Here is a 20682-nt window from a genome sequence, read left to right as displayed (position 1 = left end):
AGGCTTTCGCGACCAATATTATTCATAATAAAGGTTTTTGGGTTAGATCGCGTTTATTTAAGTTTGTTAAGTTTGTTGTCCTTCCCACCCCCCCCCACACCTCCAATTAGCACGTATTGTGCGAAAGAAGTTCAACGTGCATACGTTGCATTGCTCCCCGGCCTTGTCTAGAACATCAACTCGGAAGGGGGCACGGGGGGGGCCTCGCCGCCGTTGACGCGTACCACGTTGGAGCCCTTGCGTGTCCAGGCGAGGGTCAGCGGAGGGTTCCCCGACCAGGCGCACGTGAAGGTGGCGTCGGAGCCCCGGTCCACGGTCTGCGGCTGTGGCTCCGTCACGATCCGTGGCCCGACTGGCGGCGACGTCGCAACAGAGCCGGGCGTTAATCATGCAAAGTGAAGTCCGGCGGTGGGCGGGCGCAGCAAGCAGAGCTTGTTGGCGAGATGTGGTAACACATTTTTTTTTAAAAAAAAGTTACAACTGTCCTCCTGTGCAGGCGACGAGTGCAAACGTAGTAGTTTTTTTTTTTTAGAATGATGTGATTTATTTTCTATCCGAGATCTCCCTCCATTCCCCCCACTTTTCGGTTTGTATACAATTTGCAATTACTCTCATTAGAGGTCGTGGGCATTTCGTTGGAGTTGGCAGAGTGCCAATGGTAGCCCGTTAAAGGCTTATGCAATTTTTGCTGCACGTTCATGCGGCTTTCTGAGGGAGGCGGGGCTGGCTTGGTGGGGGGGGGGGGGGGTTGGAGGGCAGAAATGGTGGGGGGGGGGATGGGGGGGGGTAAGCTGGCAGCAGGTGCCGGCCTGCCTGTGAGCGACGCCTGTGCGGGGACAAGAAGCAGCCTGATAACGCGATGATTGCCAAAGTGAAATGACACGCATTGAGCGCTGCGCCGCGAATGTCCCCGCGGACGCGCGAGACAAGTCGGCGGGAAGGAGTCACAGATTTTGTAAAGTGGCTTTACACCTGTGCTCGCGCTTCGGTGTAGTAAAAAATAAAATAATAAAATAAAGTCCAACACCGCGCGAGCGAGCGAGCGAGCGGGCAGCATCCAACTGAGATGCATCATCTTGAGATGTGAGCGGAGAGAGCCTGGAAGCAATCATTGCAAAACGGTGCTCACAGCACAACCTTATAATACCAGGAGGCAGAGCTGTGTGAAATTAGCTTTTATACACACTCATGAATAAAGGCAGCAAAGCGAGCCATCGCTACCTGACCTGACAGCCAACCTCGATGCTTTATACGGCTCACCGCACTACCCAGGTCACATGGACGCATGCCACGGCAGTGGCATTCAGGCCATATTTGCCACCTCATCTGATTATAAGTGACAGTCGAAGCAATTACAATATTCTCGTCTCCTGGAAATACATCTTGCCGCATGACTTTCCCCCTCAACTCATGCCCCACTTATCGCAACCCCATCCCCTCACCTCTCCATTCTTCCTCCGCGGTAGAATGTAAATTCCCCAACAAGGAGAAAGCTATTTTCCCGGTCTTATCGCCTTGAATGTTATTTTGTAGCCCCCCCCCCCACTCTCTTTCCTATTTTGAAATGTCTGTGCCTCAATTTACACGCCTGCCACGGCCTATAATTTCAGGCTGTGTAAATAGCACATAGCTACACCGGTGCACTTTGCCGGAAAACAATGCCGATGTGCCAACTGCCCTCCTCGGCATTCTGAAGACCCGGGAACGTATAATATTCTTTTATTTTCTGAACGAACAAAAAACACCGCACCGAGCTGCATGAAGTGCGAATGCATCTTTGATTCAAATCGAGACAATTATTCAACTTAAATGCTCGATTTTTCTGAACAAATCATGATTTTAGTATTCCTTTCACCTAAACCGGCAGCTGAGCTACGATCCCAGAAGCAACACATTACACACAACTGGTGGTGGTGTGCCAGTGGTGTGTGCTCAACACTAAAGCTGCCAGAACCGCTTCAAGTCTTCGCTCGGGTATTGGTATATTAGCATACTCATAACCAGTACACATAAAGTGCTGGGTTCTACTTTTACTCTACTCCCAGGTGTAATACTTCCCAAATCTATACAGAGAAATGCGAAGCAACTGCACGGACAATATTGCATAGCCATGCACTATAACATCGACGACCTGGCCCTTAACGCTGCCATGCAACGGCAAAAAATTATTTAGTCGGCAATTGCACCTCTCTATATATCAAGAGTGTCGAATCAAAGTATTGTCCATCATCAAATAATTCTAGTTAGACAGCTATGTGCGAGCTCGACCAATATAAAGATAAACACGCACTGCATAATGCGGGGATTTTCTCGTACGAGTCTCCACGTGCCCGGCCCTGGCGTTGGTGGAAGCATGTCATGCCGAAGTCCTAACTAATTGCCCACGTCTCAAGTGTGATCGCTGAAGAATCGCCATTGAAGACCACGCTCGTGGTTCTATCGGCCCGCACTCGATCCCTCACGTGACCCAAGCAGCCCTACGTTTATTTAACCGTGGACGCCTTGCATTATTTTTTTTGTACTGACGCCGCATTAATTGCAAAAAAAGAGGAAGCGGTGAGTTACATCGAGCCATGGAAGCTTTCCACCTGCAGTTGGTGGAAGGGAAAACAACGCAAACTTATTGATCGCACGTAGGACCCTTCCCTTTAAACTTTACTGCCACTGTCCGCCCAGCTCCCCCATGCCTCATGATGGAAGCAAAGGGGCTGCGAGCTCCTGGATCCCGGCCAAACGCTCGGGGGGGGGGTGGGGGGGGGGTGGCCGCGTGCGTTTGCTCACAGTAAACGTCGACCAGCGTGGTGACGTTGGTGCTCCCCACGACGTTGTGCACCTCGCACGACACCGGCTCGGTGAAGTAGGAATAGTCCACGGTCGTCTCGTACGTGTTCTCCGTCGCGCCTTCGATCAGTGCTCCCCCCTTGGCCCAGCTGCCCCAGGGAGCGGGAGAGGATGGGGACAGCGGGACGACGCAGGGAGGTTTTTTTTTCGTTTCGTCGTTGTGTGCGGCGGAGATTGCACGGCAGTGTAACCGATTCGCGCAGATCGAACGTGACTAGGGTTTTGGGAAAGGGTCCTGCAGAGAACTCCGCAACATTGTGCACGGGGATTGTGTCTCGTCTGTTTGTTTTTGCCTGTCCTTTATTTCCAGTGTTAACTTTGAAGACTGGAACAGTTCCAGGTCGGGAAATGACAGCGGAGCGCGGTGTCCTTATCGCAGCTTGCGCCTCTCTCTGTGTGTGTGTGTGGGGGGGGGGGGGAGCACTCATGCACACACCGAGGTCTGCATTGCACGGCTCGTGTCTTGCCGTGAAGCGGGAGGGCTCTGGCCCCAGTGATTGTGAACTTTCAACGTTGTCCTCGGGCTGGACTGATGCACACGTGTGATCCAACTGTCCTTGCAGCGGGAGGGAGAAATTAAACACCCTTATTCCGATTGGAAGCAAGTGCCTAACTGGCGCCCTCCCTGCAACCCACCCCCCCCCCCGCCCCCCCCCCCCGCCCCCCACCTGGTTGCCCTCTCCTCAGATATGACGTTGCCAAGGCAGTTAAAACAAACGAACAGCTTATTCACAAGTCACTCGCGTAAGCAGGAGCGGTGTGCAAAGTAAAAAAAAAACGTGTAATATGCTGGCCCATTTTTCTGTTGAATGGGCGCTTGATTGCCTCTGCATGTGAGGACACCCGTAGCGGCGTGCGGCGGGTGCACCTGTGTGCATTTGCGTACCGGTATCCGGTGATGTCAGGGTTGGCGGTGGCGGAACACGTGAATTTCACGGTCTCTCCCTCCTGCACGGGCTGCGGGTGCACTGATAGCCTCACAGCGGGCGGGTCTGCGGGAAGAGCACAAAGTGGTGTTAAACTCGGCTTTTTCATTTGTTAACCTCGAAGCAAAAAAAAAAATATCAGCTTGCAGCCCGGGGTTGAAATAATTACCCACTGAGCCCTTCTCCTCCTCGCCTCCAATTTCAGTTCAATTCGTTAGCCTTCATTTATCGTGACTACCTCGACAGTTGACTTAATGAAGGCAGACCTGGGGACGTGAACCTTGTGTAGTGACTATTTTTTCACCAAAAAAAAGATTTCTCATTTGTGAATTGGGATACAACACAGGGATACAAACAGGCCCACTTCTCACAAATTATGACATAGGGTGGTTAAGAGCCGCTTTCTCTAATCATCTTCCCATCAGGAAAGATAAGCCATGAATTTCCACATTATTTCAACATTAAAGATGAAAGAAAAAAGGGCCGACATGCAGTACCTGCCTTTGTCGAAATGTAATTAGATGTAATTAGGGCTGCATCAGAGCAAGGCCGGCAAATGCATATTTTATTGCAACGAAAGAGTTAGCGGCAGAAGAAAGATTCAGATTTTACGAGGAGCGCATGCTGGTTGCTTCGCAGTGAAGAGCCATGGAGGTAACGGAGGAATTCACAGCAATGCCATTCAAACGAAATTAGCAGAAGAAAGCATAGCGGTGGCAGGCGTGCGCATCGGTCAAAATGTACTCGCAAGCCATTTAATCGCACGGCCATGAGGATATATCTAATGGCTCTTGTTTCTTTAAGGGGATTTTTGTTCACACAGTCAATTGCAATTTAAGCTGAGCCATGTGGAGATCTGTTTTATTTCTTTATATATATATACACACACGATGTGGAGTCGTAAGTCGCGCGGAGACTTACAACCTTAACGATGAAAGAGTTTTTGGAGAGAGGGAGAGAGAAAGAGAGAGAGAGGGTGGGGGGGGGAGGAAAAAAAACATTCGCCTGTTGAACAAAAGAGTCAGGAAGGGAGAATGAACTACGTCCGACCACCCCGGAGCCAGCCAACATGTAGCATACTCCAGTCACTTACACACCACAGCATTGCTTCACAGGAGAACATGCAGGGTGTTCAAGCGGAGGCGCAGTGGTGCAATGGGGAGCGAAACGCGCAATGAACACGGTGACTCACATTCAAGCCAAGGCTAACATCACCAACCCCACACTGGCGAGGTATGGTTCAACGCCTATCATGTCTGATATCGCGTGGTGAGGTCTGCACTTAGCAGTGGAATCACAAAGGTTCGATCCTAATTTGTTGCTCTATTTATGTCCTCGGCCACGTATAAGTTCGACCGTAGCAGTTATTCCAGGCGCGTAGTGCACCGAAGCCCCCCGTGTACTTTTAATCGAGATCACGTGCTGTCTACCGCGATGCAAAGGGTTCGCACAACTGGACTTGTGACCCAGAGATGACCGGTTCGGTTCCATCTCCCGCCGTGGCAGTTGAAACACGTGGGGCAAGTTCCTTACATCTCCAACTCGCCCCCGCCCCCGCCACTGTCCACCCAGCACTACAAAGGGGGTATACACTCCAGTCAGTAGATCGGCAGGAGAGAGACAGAGAGTTCCCTGGAGCGGAGATCCTTTCGGCAGCAGTGGCGTGAGTGAGCTGATTGTGGCGTTGCACGTTTATTTCACCTCTCTCCAATTGTTATTCTCCACCGCCCCCGTCGCCTGCCCTGACACCCCACCCCGTTCTTACCACCTCTTCCTATTTGGACCCAAACAGCTTTTGTTTATTTGTCTGCATTGTGATCCCTCCATTTTCACCACGAACGCCGCTTCCGATCGCTAAAAACGGTGACCTTTTTTAAATTGATTCCGCGGCGTGAACGCCATGTCTTGAGACACGGCACGCTCAACCGCCGCACACATTTTTAATGAGTCTCCCGGCTGCTCTAGCAAAGAAAGCGTTTAATATTAAGAAGCAACTTCATTAGCCTTTCAAACCCTGTTAGCATACTTGGAGTGTTAATTTATAACCGATGGATGGGCCCCCCGAATGATGGCTTTGAACGTTCAAGCGTTGCGGTGTAGCAGGGAAGGACCGTGCATCTGTCACAGCCAGTCTGTGCAGAATGTGGACAGACTGTGCAAATGGTGTTTTTTTCCTCTCTCCCTGTTTTAATGAACAAGGCAATTAATTGCACCGTTATTTGGAAAGGACTGCCCACAATACTTTTTCGATTCCTCACTTTTAAACGTGTTCATTTAAGGAATTGGCCCAATTACGAATGCCGACTAGGCGGATACTATTTTTTGGTTATGTTTGCGTTTCTCGTTACATGGAATGTATAATTTAAAACGCAATGAAGTGGCATAATTATGGGGCAGTGTATGATTTTAATTAATGGCTGTTGTATGCATAGTACTTAGTCACGTTGCAAATGTTGCACTGGCACTTGGTGCTAATGAAGCCAACAGAACGCCTGTTCACATGCAGATGCTTTGACTTCAACACATGGTACCGGAGATAATTTTGCCGCGCCCACGTGGGAGTACTCGTAGACTCGGTGACACGCTCGCCCAGCAGTGCTCAAACAGGGATTCCTACACTCCTAATTTATGTAGTTAATAATGATAATAATGCCTGCTTGTCTGGTGCACGGTCGCTAAATGCTCGAAATGTGAGGTGGGGGGGAGCTGGATGGGGAGGGGGGCGGGGGGGGGGGTTAATGCACGGGGGGTAATACGCGTGCGTGCGGGGTACCTACGCTGCACGTTGAGCCTCACGGAAGTCTGCTTCCCGTCGGGCGCTGCGGCGTTGGAAGCGCGGCAGGAAAATGTGCGGCCAATGTCGCCGTCGCTGGGCGTGATGAGCAGCTTGCTCATGGCGCTCTCTCGCTTGCCGTCATCCAGGATCATCTGTGGAAGAGCGGGCGCACGCACGTACGCGCGCATTCGAAGACAGGCCTCCATCCCAATGGGTCCACTGAAGCGCGGCGATGGCGTGGGAGGCACCAGTAATGCTCTGCTCTCTCCTTCGAGAGTGCCTACAATTGTGCTGTGACTGACAGCCCATATAGATGAAAAAGAGAGCGCTGAAGTGAGACTGATCCCACAGCTGCGATAAGTATTTTCACCCTGTGGTCTAACTCTGAATGGTAGAAAATGATCCATGGTCCAGAAACGTATTATTTTCCAAACATTCTTTGACCTACAGTATTGGGCCCCCAGTATACACTGGCAGGCAGCTGCATCACGTTTAAAGGCTGCAGCTGATCAATTCTGCTGATCCTCCCTCCAAAGGTGTGAGAATAATATTTGGCTCATTGTGAAACCAGTGCGTCATAACTTATCTGTCATGCAGTGCTGTAGTATTAACAAATGAACCTCGATTCGTATCGGCGCAGCCAAAGTGCACGCTAAATGGTACATTCAGTCAAGCGTTTATAGACTAAAAATGCACTCACATGGGGTGTGCACGTTTTTACGATGAAATTATACACAGCCCCGATTACACCAGCAAAGATTATCAGAAGGAACAAATATCCAGATGTCACCAAATCTCTCCCACCCACTCTTCCCACCACGCCTCGCATCGACCACCAGCCCTGCCCATCAAGTCCGCTATGCTGGTGCGTTAAAGGTGGATCATGACGCAGTCAGCCACACTGAAAATTGCAAATGTGCTTGAGTGCGATTTCCCGGGTCGTGTTTAAATCTACGCACGCCTCAATGCCCGCAAGTCGCATTGGCAATCTCGCCCACGTCTCTCGGTGGCACGGAAGATACGCGCTGACGGGGGGGGGGAGATGCTTAAATAATTGATGCGGGAGATTATTACCGCATATATTTTACCCACCCCTCCTCCCCTTCCCCCCATAACTTCCAGCCCCCCCCCGCCGCCCCCACCCATCCCCCACCCTCGTCTTCGGGGATGAGCGTAATGTTGAAATCGCTAAATAACGATTTGGATTTAGAGGCAACGATCTGCATCGCCCAGCATGTTTCCAAATTGACAATATTTCCGACGCCGCCGCTGCGGGAGGGAGATACTATGCGATAATTGCGTGTTGCGAGTAATAAACACAACCCGGCGTAACACGCCATAATTGGAAGGGGGAGAATATGGGAGCGAACACATATAGGTCATACATATGTATAAAGGGCATTGGAAATAAAAAAAATAAAAACGGTTTTACTCCCGCCTTTTGTTCCCCCCCCCCCCAGAGTAGTTTGCCTTTAACAGAGAGAAGAAAAGCAATTAAAAACACCGCATCGGTGCACACGCAAAAAAACACGAGGAATGTCGAACAAATGGTGCCTACATTTACATATATTTTTTTATGCCAATGTCAAAGCACAACTGTACTGCCATGATGGTGTACCATCGGCAAGGACAGAAATAAACCCACCCTACGTTCATCAAAGGTCGCGCACTTACACTTCTGTGCGAGCCGAGTACACACGCGATTTTCAAATTGGATGTTAAAATTCACTAATTAGCATTCCCCCCTTTCGTACACATGAAGAGTCGCATTGCCGGGCTTCAGGCAATTAGCAAGAACCGATTTTCCTTCCTCCGTTGGGATTTTGCACAATAGGGGAATAAAGGACCTGCGGTTGCCGGAAGGGCAAGTGTCGGAAATGAAAGAAGGCTGCGAGCCTGGGCGAGGTTTGTCAGCTATTGCATTGTTTGTATTTGCAGTGGAGAAGGCTCTAACAAACAAGCGGGCACCGTCCCGCGGGCTACCCACGCCCCCACGCCCCAACCCCCGGTTGTGGAGGGGAGAGCGCGCGTCTGCATGATCCGCATCGCTCGGCGTGAGCGACTGTCGTCAGCCCCCACGCCAAAAAAAATATCCTCCACGCGACCACTTTGGCGCTCCGCGGTTTCGCTTTACACGCCGGCGGCGAAGCGTCGCGTGGCGCGGTCGCGTAGAGAAGCGTCGCGCAGCACCCGTGGCTGGATGACGGGCACTCGCCCACCCCTACCACCGCCCCATCCTTTTGCTTCCCCCCCCCCTCACCACTTCCCCCCCCCCACCACCCCCGACCCCATGGCTCGGGAAAATATTTCCTCATTAAACATGCGAGCGTTCCTTCAAAGTAACCAAGTTGAATCGGTATGAAACAAGCTATTTAAAATAAAACAGGGTTTGCTATCAACTATATATACGATGTTTACGGTGTGAAACTAATTTATTATTATTAGACTAATATTACTGCCCATTAATTTAAAAAAAAACTATTTGAGTCTCTACTAATTTTGCACAGTACAACATAATTATTTGTCAGCTCTGAATGTATGTGTAGTGACATATAATGCGTCACTACGGCGCCTAGCGCGAGTTGCTGATAGAGAGGGGAACTGGGAGTGTAGTAGCCCTCTCTGCCAGCAGGGTATGCTATGTCATGGAACGGGTCCCTAGGGGGCATGGTCCTGGTGGCTGGCAGAGAAGGGGCATCTGAGGACGTAGCAGCTCGGTTGGCTGGCAAGGGTACGTGACAGAACAGGGTAAGGATGTGGGCCAAAGGTGACAGAAGGGACACGTGGTGTATGGCCCAGAATCTTCTGGTCGGTTCCAGAAGGGGGCGTGGCCGAGGGCGGAGCCAGGCCACGCTGGGGGGCATAAAATGGAGGTCCAGGGGTTCTATAGGGGCTGTCTGCTGGAATGGAACCCACCGTGCTACGTCTTCTCCTCCGTCTCCAGTTTTCGTGCTCGGAATCGTGGGTCAGACAGTGTGCCGACTGACCTGACCCGTTTATATAGTTACCCCGTGGTGGTTACCGGTTATGTAGTTATGTAGTTACCCCGTGTGTCTCTCAAGTGAACCCACTACATATGTATAAAAACACAAATCTTTCTGCATTGCGTGTGTGTGTGGCGTCATTAAATATTGACTTAAAGCTTTGGTGACTGCAGGAATTCATATTCTTGAGTCTTTCGGTAAAGTCACGTAGATACGTTCAAAGAAAATAACAAAAAATAACAAAAAAACTGTGACGTTTCGATCGCAACACAGGCAATCGTCTCCTGCTGACGATTGCTTGTGTTGCGATCGAAACGTCGCAGTTTTTTGTTATTTTTTGTTATTTTCTTTGAACGTATCTACGTGACTTCACCGAAAGACCCAAGAATATGTGGCGTCATTACCACAGGCAACACTTTTATTGCACCAGGCGATGTCACACGGGATGAAAGGTTAGAGGCCGGATTTTATCGACCGTCCCATGGAGAAGGGAGTGCCGTTGAACCAGCCTCGCGCTTCTTAAAATATAACGATTGGGCATGCCCGAAAAAGAAATTACGTTTTTATCCAAGACGACACGTTACTGGCCCGTCCATGAGTCTATTTTTTTGTTGTCACTAATGTGAAAGGTGTTTGGTCGTCATAATTGAGACGTTAAAAGACAGGAGAGCACTTGCTGCTGCCCCTGTCTCCCAAGCTAAATTAACTCCTAACACCGTTGGTGGTATGGTGTGACTTGCGTAAGGCAATAATGCTGGGCTTTTTTTAAGAGAATACGTATTGATGCAAAATATACCATTCTAGATCTAGGCCAATTTCGCACGTACTAAAAAATACATTATGAAGTGAAATCCAACTCGGCGTTTGAATAGCAGCACGTACATTACACTAAAATGTGCACCACTTATGAGGTTAAATGGAAAATGTCTGTTTATTGATGAACACATCAATAAACGGCTCAAGTACCACATTACATTATAATGTGCGATTTAATGTCAACATTTGCTGGCGAACAGCACATTTTTTAAAGCAGCCGAGCTGAACTCTACAATAATTACACATGTTTGATTGGTTTCGAGCACTAATAAATACGAAGTTAAAAAAAAAATCTCGTTGGCTCCTACTAAGTCGAAAGATCACCAATGCAGGAAACACGGCGGAAATGGCGCATGATGAATTGCAGTGGCCGTGACTAATGTTCCGCTGGCTGGAGGCAGCTCGAGTGTTTCATAGTCTGGAATGAGAAGAGTCGTGTGTGCACCGGCTGGTACGCACGCAACACTCCCATGACGGCCGTTACACTTTTCCGCTTTGCACAAGGAGTTGTTCCATAAATCAACCGTTTGTCCAACGGTCTCGGCGATTGTGCTCTGCCGTCGGCAAGCCTTCACAAAAGACTCCCCCCCCCGCCCCGCCCCCACCGGTGCGTGACACATTGCATAGCAAGAGACGCGATTGCACTCGTGAATGAATAGAATAAATGTCACACAGGTAAGGGTATATAATTTCAGACGTTTGCAAAAGGCCGTAAGTAAAAAAAAAACTTACATTTGTTTTCATAATTAACCGTTGCTTTGAAACCAACCAAATATAATGTTGCAGACAATGTTAGCCGCTAAGTCTTTCTTCACGTTTACAACATTGTAAGTATAATAGCAGCGGTCTTTTTTTTGTATGTATGAATGTGGTACTTAGCCAACCGTGCTAATTGTCGGTGCGGAGGAAGGACAACAAAAAAAACATAAAGCAGTTTTGAAGAAATTAGTTTTAAATCTAGATTTAAAAGTGCATAGCTCCAGTGGCTTCCTGATATTATAAGAGCATTACAGACGGCTGCAGAAGTGCATCTGAAAGCGTGCAATACGGTTGCCGTCTTTGTTCGATGGTTGGCCAAAAGCCACTGCACGTGCTATAATAAAAAATAATAATATAAAAAATCTCCAACAACTATACTAAAATGTTTTGTGCGCAGAACTACACGATGCGCTTCACAGATCCCAAAGAAGCCACCCACCCTCAAATCCTCAAACGAGCACTGCACAACCAGTACCGTGCCGACAGATTTATCTTGGAAGACTGTCCTCCGAGAGGTGCCACGTTAATAGGCCTGAATATCATCAAGTCAATTGCATGTATTTTTGGGTTCACATGTGGAGCCTGTGTGACTCAAAATCTGCCACCCAAAGTTCCATTAGATCATTAAACGTAAAAATAAACAATTATGTACCGTTAAAAAAAATGAAAGCAAGCTGTGGCCGTGATTCATCTTATTGGTTCTTTCGGTAAAGTCACGTAGAATGGAAATAAAATAATAAAGGAGTTGATATGTAAACTCCTTTTTCAAGGCGCTTCACCTCTCCCACCTAGCTTAAAAGACGCTGCGAATCTTAGCAGCAGTCATTGAAGCGCTGTCGTCCCGACAGTTCTGTTCCTTCACCTGAAGAAGGCTACTTGTGTTGTGGCCGAAACGTCGTGAGAATTGCATTTTTGTTTATCATGTTTCATTTTTATTATTTTATTTCCATTCTACGCGACTTTACAAAAAGAACCAAGAAGATGAATCCCTCCAGTTACGAAAGCTTCAAATCGAAATTGTGGCCGTGAGTTTGTCGTTGTACGCATTTGCCAAGCGCAAAGGCGACATTTTCTGCGAATGGAGACAGCGAAGTGTGCTTCTCTGGTAAGCTGGAGGACAGAGCTGCATACCGAGGCCGATTTGCTGAGACCTGCTGAGAACGCGTGTGCGCGAAGCGGAAGTGTAGTGATTAGCCCACTGCGCTACGAACCCGGCGACTAGAGTTCGGTACCCCGCACATGACCAATCACAGCGGTGAATATTTGAACCGGTGCCGGACGTCCCCTAGGTCGACTCAGCCCCAAATGAATACCTGAGAGGGTGTGTCAATGTCGCTGCCAAGCAAAACGAAAGTGGTCGGAGGAAGTGCCGGCCAACCCACCCAACCCACCCACCCACCCCCTTGTGTGCCGTGCTCGCCTTAACAGGTGTTCATGAACAACACTTTCCCCAAGAGCCTGTGCAGACTATACGGGGGCACCTTTGTGTGTGTAATCAGGGAGAACTGCTGCACCGCATTCTCTCTCCCGCCTCGTGTCCGTCCTGCATGCTGAAAGCTGCATTTGCATGACGGCCGCCTTTCATTACCAATTGCCGTTGCTCCCCGCTAAAGACAGAGTACTGGGCTAAATTGATGAAATGTATATCGTCTGGCACAATCAAATTTACTTATGGGCTGCGCCATTAAATTAATTTGAAGCACACGCGGTTAGCAAAATATTGCCGACCCTTTATGCAATTACCACTTTCACAATTGGAGAGAATATTTCCATGACCGCTATTATTTTCCTTTTGGCTCTTGTTTTTTTAAAGCTGTTTAAAACGAATGCCATTTCATTAGTCGGGACATGCTTATACGTAGCAGCGTTGCATTTTCCACACACAGCCGAGACAATTTAATTTCAGATTAATGGAACACAAATGTAGGAGATTAATTTCGCTCTCCGAGAGCTGCACACGTGTGATTTAGTTGTAAAAGTCACCGATGTGCAAACTCATTGTCTATCCCATTAATGTATAAACAGCACATCGGTATGTCGGTGTGCAGTGCCAAGGCACTCTGTTTTGTTTACCATCAGAAAAAAAAACACTTAATTATATTACTGCTAAAGTTCGAAACCGATTACGTATATTTCGTGACGCAAAAATGTATGTGAGCCAGGAACTGGCTCACATACAGGAATGAAACGCTTGCGATGAGAGTAGGTGTAATGATGTTTTTGCCAGAGACGTGTGTTCTATAGAGTGCAAATGTAGGATGTTCGCTCCCTCGTCATACGGTCACGTTTCATTCGGGGGGGGGGGGGGGCGGGAGGGGGGCACTGCGTGGCTTTACTGATCGAAACCACCGCTGAGTACAACAGGTTTTAAAAAAAAATCATAAACCCAAGGTGTTTTTTTCATTTCTAAAAATAATAATAATAAAAAACCGCACAACAAAATGTCACGAGCAATTACATGCAGCACAGGCGACTGTGGGGCTCCCCTTACCAAGTGGTGCCTTTTAAAGCATAAATCCACTGTCACGTGTGTGCCCACCTCCGCTATTTTGCAAATATTGTAGACGTTAATACAAAAGCAAGGTACGACAATACTCTGGTCGTGGTTCGTATTGTTTATCTCATAAGCCGTGGATAAAACTAAAACACCTCCCAATAATCATCTGAAAAAATTGCCCAGCATTATCAGACGACGACTAAGATTACAAATAAAGATGACATGACATATTGTTGTCTGTTTGATTATTATTATTTGAAAATGATAACATATTCTCGGGAGTGTGTTTCAAAACAAATGGATTTAATAAATATAATTGCCAAGATGCATTTTTTTCCACCGACATCTGCAATTTACGCAGGGTTTTAACAAGTCATTTGGATGTTGGTTGTAACGTTAATATGACTATAAATGGATCTGCAATGATTAACTAATTAATGTTTGGAGAATGTGGTGTGGAATTCGTAAAAAGCAATCACATTACAGGCGGCGGTGGCGAGAGTCCAGAATTGCTTTGCAAATGCAATTCTTCCACCTTCAAGCCACTCTGCTTCAGTCATACGCGCTACAATCACCCTGTATACATTTTCAGTGGATAACGATGAGACCGCATACAGCGTCACTGGTTACGTGTCACGCTTAAAGCTTCGAACTGTAACATTCTGATAAACGTTTGATGTTTTTTTTTTATTAGTTGCAGTCTATCTGAAACAAAATGCATAATGGAAATCCGGTGACCGTGTTGCCCATTAAAGATAACATTCTTGCAGATTGTCCTGGAAATAAATCAGTTCCCTGCCAGTAAAATATAGAATTTTCACCGCCGGCTCGGGACCGGAGCGATAAGCATTGTCCAGGAGCTCAATTTAAACACGGGCATTGTTTTATACTGCGATCGCATGCCCACTCGTGAATGGGTGATGTCGACCCAGGTAAGACCCGGAACGGGTCGGATCTCGTCCCGTGTCACGAGTTCACGAGCTCTGTGCCACTATCCAGGCCCAGCTCTTCCAAGCGCTCACGTTCTATCCCATTCCATCTCCCCTCGCCTTGCCCGGCCGTCTCAGTCTTCCCCTCCCTACCCTCCTACAACAGAAGCGAATTGAAGATGTGACATCTCGCGGTGGTGAAATGTTAACCACTTTGCCTGGTATGCAGGAGACATTGGTTCGATCCCGACCCTGACGCCACTGTATATTTGGAGTTTGCATGTTCTCCCTTTGGTCGCATGAATTTTCATCTGGGTCATCCGATTATTCCCTCCACATTTTAGAAACATGCTTTTAAGAGTATTCGGCTGCCATACATTTCCATGTGATAAGCCACTTCGTTGAGCTATCATCTCTCGGCCAGGTCACGTCTGAAGAAGAGACATATAGCTCAGTGCGCCTTACCTGGTAAAATTAAAATTGTTAAACAGTGAATAGTTAGTTAATCGTTTTTTTTTTTTTTGCAGAAAGGGTCCGTGTGTTAAAACACCAATCAGTTCTTCGCCATCTCGAATGTCCACAGGTTTGCTTGTTGTCTAACCATTGCTGCTGAAAAGATCCTCTACCAGAAGGCCGTGCAGCTGAAAAGGTTTGAGGAAAAATTTGTCAATTTTAATGCAGACAGACAAACAATAGAAAGAGGTCTTCTGTCTGCCTATTTATGTTGAAACCACCATTCTCCACAATGACACTTCATTAGTATTCGGTGTTTTACATTGTTTAACAGGTTTTAACATATCGAATGGTTGTGTTAGGTTAAGTTAATCCAAGCTAACGTCGTTTAAATTTGTCTTCTTCCATTGTTTTTATTTTACTCTAGCATGGGCCTGAGGTTCGACTTTAGCGACGGACTCCACCGACTTACTTTCTGACCCCGGTAACGTTTTACGACCCGGTCCCGACGGTTGATTGGGTATTCCAAACATCGAGCCCAGTGCCACCGTAAGGGAGAGGGAGGGGGGTCTTGGTGTTGTGTCAGCCCAGTGAATCTACCGTGGTCGTTAATCCAGGCCACGCGCACTTTCCCGGTTTACAAACGGGGCTCAACTCGCTTCCTCTGTTGTCATGGAAACGTGACGACGTGTGTACGTTTACCCGACCATCGCCCGTGAGTTGAGAACGCTGTGTTGATGAAACATGTGTTTTCACCTTGTTTCGGTTTCCCCAATGAGCTGAACAAGCACGGCAAACGAGTCAGATGCCACAGGGAACTCTGGGCTGTGTGGGTGGACCCTGCAGAATGGCTTGGAGAGATTTTTGGCAACAAGAAATAGTATTATAATTGACGTATCATAACACGCACCTGGAACTAATCAAATAATCCACTGATTTGCGTGTGAGTGTGTTTGTGCGCATACAAAAGGCCAGTGGCTGTACTTCAATTTGTTGTTAGCGTTTGTCGCCGGTGTCCTGCTCGCAACGATTGAAATATTATCCACATTTTCTGCAATTGAGCGGGCTCAATTATCAAGCTACGTACAATTGTTTTGGAAATGTCACAAATATGTTCGTGTGATGTAATATGTAAAAACAATGTATTTTTGCAAAGCTTAACTTCCCACCATATTGTTGTTGACCATGCATACAGAACTGAGCTATGATATCTGGTTAATCCCATCAGCTAAACCCATACCCTGTTGTCTGCAAGATGCCTCCCCCCCCCACTGATGTTCAGAGATGGATTAAGTAACATAGAGTGATAAAGTAACACATTGTATGTGTTTGCACAATTACTGATTGCTTTGTGAAATGAGGAGCTGGTGTGGGTGTGCCTGCAACAGCACTGAGGAGACAAAAGTGGCCAAGAATGGTGCTGACTTGGAGACACCCTCATGCGCTGCGCCGACTTAAGAGCTTCTCATTAGTGTGGTGCAATAGTGGACATCCAGCCCCTTGGATGTCCACCACCCGTTCAGTAAGGGCCAGGGTTTCAGCAGTGTAGCTATCGGAGTGCACAGCCTGTGCAACTGCACCAGGGCTCGTGAGCCGGATGGGAGTCAAGCGGAGGGCTATGAAGAGGCGGGGGCCGAGGGCAGAGGGGCATGGTGGGGGGAATTCTAAAACTAAACTAAACTATTTTTTATTTTACCAGCTAAGGCCCACTGAGCTTATTAGCTCTTTTTGCAGAAGCGGCCTGGTCACAAATGATAGCTCAACGAAGTGGCTTATCATGTGGAAATTTATAGCAGGCAAATACACTAAACGCGTGTTTATTTATTATGTATGTATTTGTATTGAGGCAATGTGCGAGCCCATTACATCACGTTGTGACACACGTATAAACACATGTTGCTAAATGTGGAGGAAAAAAACGGAGGACCCGAAGAAAAATCCACGCTACCACAGGTAAGAGAGACACGCAAACTCCAAATATACAGCAGCAGGCGTCAGGGTCGGGATCGAACCGATGACCTCCTGTATACCAGGCGAGGTAGTTAACATCTCGCCACCATGATGGCCTGGACAGGGAGTCCCCCGATTAATTGCACTGAGGCTCATGCCTACTATGCTACGTCACTGGCAACGCGGAACTATGGTGGAGAGTTCTCAGGCAGGGCATTCTGATATCTCCTCAGAGGTCAAATCGATCCATCATCCTTTCAAAGCGAAATAACATAAGTACCACTTTGTGGGAAGTCAGCAGTTTGTTGAATTATTAATGAACAGACTCACTCCCACCAGAGGGATGTGGAATTCCCACCAATGACCAATGACTGCCAATAGTTATCTGGATTGGCTCATGTTCATACGAGCGGGGAATCTCTTTGGCTTTTCCATGGAAGAACAAAAAAAATAGGTAGCTTTAGGCACCGTAATTTGTTCCCTGGGGGAGCGGTGACACGGTGGTTCATGCACTTGCACTATAAACCCAGTGGCCAGAGGTTGATTATGAACCACCGCTAACATCAGCGGCGAGTGATGTCTGAGACCACCATACTCCTTCACCAACCCACACCGTGATCAGCTTGGTGAAGCATGGTATATAGGTAGGCCTTCATCCAGCAGTAGATAAAAAATGGTTGATGATGTATATCAGGCTGTATATCAAAGTACTCAGCATAAGCTATTTTATGCAATAACAAGAGATTTCGTTATGCAAGGCAGACGTGCAGGGTTGCGAATGCTGTCTGTGCAACTCTCAATTCCCACGTTCAAAACCCAATTAGGCGATAGAATAGTGGTTCAGTGGTTAGCCCATTGCTCTATGAACCAAGTGAGTACCAATCCCTGACATGGCTAATGCCAATGGTGAGTGACAAAGGCTGGTAAACAATAATTATTCATTCTGATCGTGATGATAGGGGATTCTGCTGCCATGGTGTCATGGTTAGGGCATAATCAGAATTGCAATCCAGAGGTCGCTGATTCGATTCGATCACCCGATATTTTCAATTCGCAGAGGTGAGGCTTGAGCCGAATTCAGTGTGCAATTTTTTCAAAGCCACCCCATCCGTGTAAGTATGATGACAATGATGACAATTAGCAATTGGCGGGGCACCGCCGCCTCTGTCCACCCAGCAGTATAAAGGGTGAGCGCCACGGACGGCTGATCGACAGGCCGTGCCTGGCGGGGTAAAGTGTGTGGGTACTCCCACCTCTTCCGAGACGTTTGGCCAGCGTGGAAGAGTAGGCCAAAGTTCCCTCTAAGAGGCTGTCTCTCTCGAGCTCCCTGGAGTGGAGGGCCTTCTGCCAGCAGTGGGGCACAGGGCAAAGCAATTGCGCGGTGGCACCTTTACCTTTCTCTTTGATAAAACTACAACTCTTTTTTTTATTTTACCAGGTAACGCCCACTGAGCTATGCAGCTCTTTTTCAGAAGCCACTCGGCCACAAATGACAGCCCAACGAAGTGGCTTATCACGTAGAAATGCACTGCCGCAAAATACTCGCAACGCGCGTTTCTTCCAAATGTGGAGGGAAAAAGCGGAGGAACCCGGAGAGAAATACACGTGACCAGCACGGGGGAGAGAGACGCGCAAACTCCACATGTACAGCAAGCGTCCGGGTCGGCATCGAACCTCCGACATTCTGTATACCAGGCGAGGCAGCTAACGTCTTGCCACCGCGTTACCCGTGACCGTCCCGACCAAACGCGGCATTCGAAGACGGGGCGGTGATGGCCGCGTGGGTGCGGGCAGCCGGACCCCACCTTGCTGTAGTGAGCGCCGTCCTGCAGGGTGCCGTCACGGTACCAGGTGATCACGGCCGCGGGTTTGGCACGCTCGGCGCGACACGTCAGGTTGTACGGCGTTCCCGCCTTGAGTTGCACCATCGGCCCGTTCTCGATCGTCGGCTCGTCGGGGGGGACTGCGGATGGACACGGTGGGGGGGGGGTCATGTAATTCTTGGTTACTTTCCGTGGTGTTCGTCTCGACGTTTCTCCCGTCCGTCCATCTGTGAGATTCGTTCGTGCTTCCGAGGTGGTTCAGGCTCTGGTGACACACTGTGCAGGATGAGCAGGTAACTGACGACGACCGCCGACACGAGTGTTAAGCGAGCAGTGTGTTCCCTCGTGATATTAAGATTGATTGAGGTGAGCCCTGCCCCTGCAGCTTCTGCTCGTACGACTCGCAGCTTGAAGAAGAATGCTTGGCTTACGCAAACAGTCTAACCAGCTAACATTAATTCAAAATTTCTTCTGCCGATGGTCCGAATGGGAACACTTACTCGAGATGCATTACACTCGTTACGTAACGATGATACGGAGCAGTAAATAATGCATCACGCATGTTGCTAAAATTATTTAAAAGCCTACCACAGACGAATAACGAAATATATCGTTTAAAATGCTATTACATTGCTACATTTACTTTCCTTTACGTCAGAGTATATGAGAGAGTATTTTAGTACGCGAGAGGTTGCAAATTGGACCATGTCAAGTGATTTTCTTTGAAGTCAATTTTGTATATTTCTGACCTGATTATCTGCCACAAAACTCCGTCTGCCGCTGAGAACAAAACTTTTTCTAAGTGGCCTTGGTGTAATATTGTGAAACAAAAGGAAAACAGTGTCACAGAAGTAGTTGTAACTGCAAAGAACAAGAGCTGATTTTAAAGTGCGTGTTATCCATGCTGATGAAAAAACCAATAGGACGTGTTTTATTTTGTCAGTGGGAACATGTGGAATTAAGTTACCATGGAAAACTCAATATGGTTTACCGAGAAAGTGCAACATTAAATCGAGCAATTTGTAATCAAGCATAGACTACGCTTGAGCGATCTGAAGCATCAAGAGTAGGTTTTACACCCGTATGTGTTTATGTATGTCTGTTTGTTGAGCTTCTTTCACACCGTACGTAGCCGACTGTGCTAATCGGAGGTGTGGGTAAAGGACAACAAACTAAACATCAAAAAGATGTTCTAAAGAAACGAGTTTTCAGTCTAGATTTAAAAGTACATAGCGCCAGTGGCTTCCTAATATCGGAAGGAAGAACATTCCAGATGACCACAGGGGCGCGTCTGAAAGTGCACGGCGCAGCAACCGTCTTTGTCCACCCAGAGGTATACACCGTGCACTCTGCTGACATTTCCCACATCATCAGTAGCATTCCGACAGCACACAGATGAAGGTCTCACCGTTCCGTGTCGGACACGGTGGGCTTTCTTTGCCATACTTCACCACGTAGTGAAGGCACGATGGGGCCCCAGGACCAGTTCAGGTATCGTTCGCCACTGATCTTAGCCCTGGTTGTAGATCTAGCTCAGGTCTCCGGGTCGATAGCATTGTAGAATAATTGCGTACATTTAGGTTTCGGTTGTATTCTTTAGAGATTTTATTTTGGCATTGTGCAATAAATGCTCAATGGGGACCTGGTTACACAGCAGAAACCTGGTTACTTCACGAAGTTCAATTGCAGTTTGTCTTTATATAACGTGCACACTTTGTTGTGAGCCATATGGACATTTACACACGTTTAATAATGCTAATAATAAGCCAAAAAGTACAACTTATTTCTTTGCAATATATTAAAAAAAAAACCTTTCCCAATGTTCAAATGAGTGTTGAGCACTATTCTGGTGGTCAATCCTAGGGAATTGTTGAAAATTGCATTGTGACAATGAGGACCAGTATTTGCTTATCAGTTGTAGCAATCAC

The 20682-nt window shown here is 47.8% G+C and overlaps 1 protein-coding gene across 2 annotated transcripts in view; it reads right to left on the bottom strand.

The window, feature by feature from the left end:
• Nucleotides 1–20682, bottom strand: part of LOC116957234 (kin of IRRE-like protein 1) — a 109305-nt gene that overhangs the window by 8862 nt on the left and 79761 nt on the right. For both annotated transcript variants that reach the window (XM_032979275.2, XM_032979284.2), the window contains exons 4-8: nt 18737–18894; nt 6545–6695; nt 3728–3833; nt 2782–2930; nt 225–352 (exon numbers count right to left, since the gene is read on the bottom strand). In XM_032979275.2, the coding sequence (XP_032835166.2) occupies nt 225–352; nt 2782–2930; nt 3728–3833; nt 6545–6695; nt 18737–18894 (692 nt within the window). The remainder of the gene's footprint in view (nt 1–224; nt 353–2781; nt 2931–3727; nt 3834–6544; nt 6696–18736; nt 18895–20682) is intronic.

Source organism: Petromyzon marinus, chromosome 3, assembly GCF_048934315.1.
Source record: "Petromyzon marinus isolate PM22_M1 ecotype Great Lakes invasive population chromosome 3, UKy_Petmar_22M1.pri1.0, whole genome shotgun sequence".
Lineage (NCBI taxonomy): Eukaryota > Metazoa > Chordata > Hyperoartia > Petromyzontiformes > Petromyzontidae > Petromyzon > Petromyzon marinus.
This window is presented reverse-complemented; position numbering and strand designations above follow the sequence as displayed.